Source organism: Plasmodium reichenowi, chromosome 9, assembly GCF_001601855.1.
Source record: "Plasmodium reichenowi strain SY57 chromosome 9, whole genome shotgun sequence".
NCBI lineage: Eukaryota > Apicomplexa > Aconoidasida > Haemosporida > Plasmodiidae > Plasmodium > Plasmodium reichenowi.
In genome coordinates this window covers 1,303,877-1,308,876 of record NC_033654.1, presented here as the reverse complement: position 1 = coordinate 1,308,876, position 5,000 = coordinate 1,303,877, and the positions used below count along the sequence as shown (strand labels likewise).

Below are 5,000 nucleotides of genomic sequence, written 5' to 3'. Positions count from 1 at the left end.
GTGATGATGATGATGAAAATGATGATGATGAAGATGAAAATGATAATGACGATGATGAAAATGGTGATGATGAAGATGAAAATGATGATGATGATGATGATGATGATGATGATGATGATGATGATGATGATGATGATGAAGGTAATGATGAAAATGATGATGATGATGATGATGATGATGATGATGACGATGATCATGATGACCATACAAACCAAGTGAATAAATCCCTTAGTCCAAAAGAACCCATAACAAAAAAATTAGACAATGAAAACCTTATCAATTTAGAAAATGAAGATATATCCAAACCATATTTTAAATCACCCAAGAAAAAAACAAGTTGTTCAGAAAATAATGATGATGATGAAATTGAAGAGTACGAACAAGAGAAGCAAAATATATTACAAGAACATATAAGTAGAGAGGGGAAATTAAATGACGATACTACAATAAATAATGATGTAATACATAATGATAATAAAAATATAATTAATAATTATATTGATAATTATTCACCAAGGGATTTATCAAATGATGAGAAAAATAATTTAATTGTTAAAAGAGAAGATTCATATTTTTCTATTAATAATAAAAGTAAAAAGAATGAAAAGGATAGTATTATTCATGTGGAAATAAAACCTGAGGAGTTACAAACATGTGAAGAAAAAGAAGAGGCAAATTATCAAGATGAATATAAAAATGAATATATCCATAAAAATAAAATTAAAAAAAAAAAAAAAAAAAGTTTATCTAGTAACCATTTTTATTTAAACCATGAAAAGGAATATAGTCAAATATTATATGCACATTCGCAGGAAAGTGATATAAATTATATATCAGAAAATAATCAAGAACAAAAAAATAAACTAAACAATAATAATAATAATAATAATATTAACAATTATAATAATATTAACAATCATAATAATATTAACAATCATAATAATATTAACAATTATAATAATAAAGTGAATAGGATGACATCCCAAAAGGCTAGCAGAAAAAAAGAAAAAAAAAAAAAAAAAAATGCACATCTAAGTAACAATAATAATATTGCCCATGACTTTATGATAAATTGTGATAACACAAAATATTTAATGAAAAAAAAAGATAGAGATAATTTAGAAAAAAAAAAGAAAAAAGAAAAAAATTATTTATTAGAAAAGATTGGAATATCAAATTTTAATTTTTTATTAAATGTTTGTGATCATATAGATTCTTGCATTATTATTGATAGACGAGTGGATATGATCACACCGTTTTGTACTCCTTTTACTTATGAAGGGTTAATAGATCATTTTTTTGGTATTGATAATTTACAAATAGAAATACCTAGATATATTATATTTAATGAGGAAAATAAAAATGTTAAATATGAAATGATGGAAAATAAAGATAAAAAAGAATGCAATAATAATATGATTAATAATAATAATAATATGAATAATTATGATAATACATATGGTAATAATAATATAATAAACAAAACGATGAAGGTACGAGTAAAATTAAAAAGCTCAGTGGATGTATTATATAATGATATAAAAGATCTTAGTCAAAATGAAATAGGAAGTTTTTTACATAAAAAAGCTAGTGATATACAAAAAACTTATAAAGAAAAAGATTCTTTAAAAGATATTGAAGAAATTAATCAATATATGAGGATATTTAAAGAAAAACATTATGAACATAATTCTTTATCAACACATGTTAATATAGCATCTTTTATTTTAAATAATATTAAAAAAGAATATAATTTTAATAAATTAAAGTTAGAAGATGAAATTATACAACTAGAAACAAATACAAATAAAAATATATTATTATCTATTGTAAAACAAATACAACTATTAATATATACAAATGAAGATATATATGAAGTATACAGATTATTATGCCTATTCTCTATTCTGACGAATGGTATTAATCAAAATTATATTAACGAATTAAAAAAAGACATTATTGAACAATATGGAATAAAAGAATTAACCAGATTAAATAAACTATATACATGTAATATATTAAAATTTAATAATAAACAAAAATTTCTATGGGCTCAATTAAAAAATAATTTTCATCTCTTATCAAATGATGAAAATGACATATCTTATGTATGTAATGGTTATGCACCTTTGTCTGTTCGTTTAATAGAATATATGGCAGCATTCAAAAATAATTTACAAGTCTTCCCAGAAATTTTTAATCTTCTTAATGGACCAACCTTAGATATCATACAAAATCCGATAGGATATGAAACCCTACCCATGCAAAACAAAACAAAAAATAATCATATTAATTTAAATAGCACAAAAAAAAAAAACGTTCTTCTTTTTTATATAGGAGGTATATCATATGCAGAAATAGCATCAATAAGAGCTTTAAATAAAAAAAATCAACATTATAATTACCTAATCTTTACAACCGAAATTGTGAGCTCAAAGAAATTTTTACAATCAATGGAGTAAGCTCACTTAACCAAGGTTAATATATATATATATATATATATATATATATACAAATATATATTTATGTATGTATGAGGATACATTTTTCATCCACTTTGGGCATAATTTTTTTATTTTTTTATATTATAACTTGACAATATTTTACATAATATTAACAAATAAAATGTTTATTATTTGTTATTTGTAATTTTTTTTTTTTTTTTATTTTATTTTTGTCCCTCTAAATATTATATATATATATATAGAGATATATATAAATATATAATATTTGGCTTTTTTTCTGTATTAACTAAGTTTTTAATATAATTAAATATTTTAAATTAAAAATAAAAACATTATCATATATATATTATATATATATATATATATATATATATATATATATATATATATATATATTTTTTTTTTTTTTTTTGTGAATAAAAAATTAAGAGATAAAAAATATATCCACATATAATAATTAATACTATATAAATTATATATATTATATATATTATATATATTATATATATTCGCATATAAAAATAATCTATTGCTTTTATCTAAAGAATATAATATAATATATTATATTATATATATATATTATATGATACCTTCAATTTTTACCATAACAATAAATATGTTAATATAATAATACATTATATATATATATATATATATATATATATATATATATATATATTTATGTAATGATTATTTATTTTATTTTTTCAATTTATTCATTTTTATATTTTTCTTTCCTGTTTTAAAATAAGAAATATTATCAAATCTATTCGAATATTTTATTTTGTAAAAAGTTAATCATATATATAAATATATATATATATATATAATATGTATATATTTATATTTATTTTTTTTTTTTTCTTGTAAGTTTATTAAAAATAGGCAATAAAAATATTTACAAATTATAAAATGGAAAAATAATGTGATATATTATATGTATATATGTATATATAATATATATAACATTATTTTTCCATTTAATATATTTAATTTTTTTGTAACAACCTAAAATTACAAAGTTGATGAAATAATGTCAGCTTTATTCAATTTAGAGTCTATGATAACAGTCATAATATTATGTATTTGTACTTGTACATATTTAAAACCCAAATTCCCTAATATTTTTGATAATAAGAAAAACGGATTTTTAGGTACCTTAGGGAAGTTTGCAATTATTGGAGATCGTTTATCTGTATATGTTTCCTTAGCGTGTATTATTTTGGCAGTTGTTAATTTATTTTTGAGATAACAATAAAACATCAACAAAATAAAATAAAATAAATAAAAAGAAAAAGAAAAATTGAATAATATATATATATATATATATTTATATATAATATATATTTATATATAATATATATTTATATATAGTATATATTTATATATTTATTTATATTTATATTTTTATACCCTTGCTATATATCTCATATTTTTTTTTTACTGTACTACATATAATGGATGTTGCGGATATTCCACCCAACCAAACCCTTTACGTAAATAATTTGGAAGATAAGATTAATGTAAATGACCTCCGATTTTTGTTATACGAATTTTTTTGTCCTTATGGAAATATTATAGATATTAATATAAAAAAAAGCAATAAAGGTAGAGGTCAAGCATTTATTGTTTTTAATAATATAGCTTCTTCTACCTTAGCTTATAAAAATCTTAAGGGAAAAATGTTTCTCAAAAAAAACATCAATATTAATTATGCAAAAACAAAATCAACTATAATCCAAAAAATTGAAGGTACATATAATCCTTTATTAAATTATAAATCTAAACATCATATAGAACATAAATCGAATCTAATCTGTACTTTATTAGTTCAGAATCTACCAGAGGAAATTAATAAAAATGCTTTAGAAATCTTGTTTAATCAATATCCAGGTTTTTATGAAGTCAGATATATACCTGGAAAAAATATTGCCTTTGTTGATTTCACAGCACAGGAACATGCAGAAATTTCCATGACAGGATTACAAAATTTTAAAATAACCCCACATCATCCGATGAAAATATCATGGGTCACATGACACAGCGAATGAAATTGTGGTTCCAACAACTGTGTTTATGTATACATACATATATATATATATATATATTTATTTATTTATTTATTTATTTATATATTTATTTAATTATTTATTTTTTTTTTATTTTTTTTTTTTTTAATATTATTTATTTCTACTTACATTATATGTGCAGTTTTCATTTTTTAAAATAAAACTGTCAAAAGGAAAACATTATAAATATATTCAAGTATAATAATATAGATAACCATGTCACAATTTTTCACACACAAAATATATATACATGTGTATATATATATATGTGTGAATGCATATTTTCTTGTGGGAAAGACTCGAAATTAACACAACACTCTTCTATTTTATAAAAGAGTGAAAATAATTAAAATATATAAAACATATATTTTTATTAAAAACACGTTGTATATTTATTCATCGTTCTCTTAAATAAAAACATATAAAAATATTAAAAAAAAAAAAAATAAAAAAAAAATAAATAATT

The 5,000-nt window shown here is 19.4% G+C and overlaps 3 protein-coding genes across 3 annotated transcripts in view; all 3 read left to right on the top strand.

The window, feature by feature from the left end:
- The window catches only part of PRSY57_0933200 (vacuolar protein sorting-associated protein 33, putative), a gene marked incomplete at both ends in the record, with an annotated part of 3,459 nt that extends 997 nt beyond the window's left edge, over window positions 1-2,462 (top strand). Inside the window, one exon of the mRNA XM_012907571.2 lies at window positions 1-2,462. This exon is cut by the window's left edge and continues 997 nt beyond it. Coding sequence (XP_012763025.2) covers window positions 1-2,462 — 2,462 coding nt within the window.
- A 1,036-nt stretch (window positions 2,463-3,498) lies between these two features.
- Window positions 3,499-3,717, top strand: PRSY57_0933100 (conserved protein, unknown function; the record flags this gene model as incomplete). Its single annotated transcript, XM_012907570.2, has 1 exon — window positions 3,499-3,717. The coding sequence occupies one exon, from the start codon at window positions 3,499-3,501 to the stop codon at window positions 3,715-3,717; it is 219 nt and encodes a 72-aa protein (XP_012763024.1).
- Window positions 3,718-3,922: 205 nt separating this feature from the next.
- PRSY57_0933000 (U2 small nuclear ribonucleoprotein B'', putative) lies at window positions 3,923-4,504 on the top strand (the record flags this gene model as incomplete). Its single annotated transcript, XM_012907569.2, has 1 exon — window positions 3,923-4,504. The coding sequence occupies one exon, from the start codon at window positions 3,923-3,925 to the stop codon at window positions 4,502-4,504; it is 582 nt and encodes a 193-aa protein (XP_012763023.1).
- Between the last annotated feature and the right edge of the window lie 496 nt (window positions 4,505-5,000).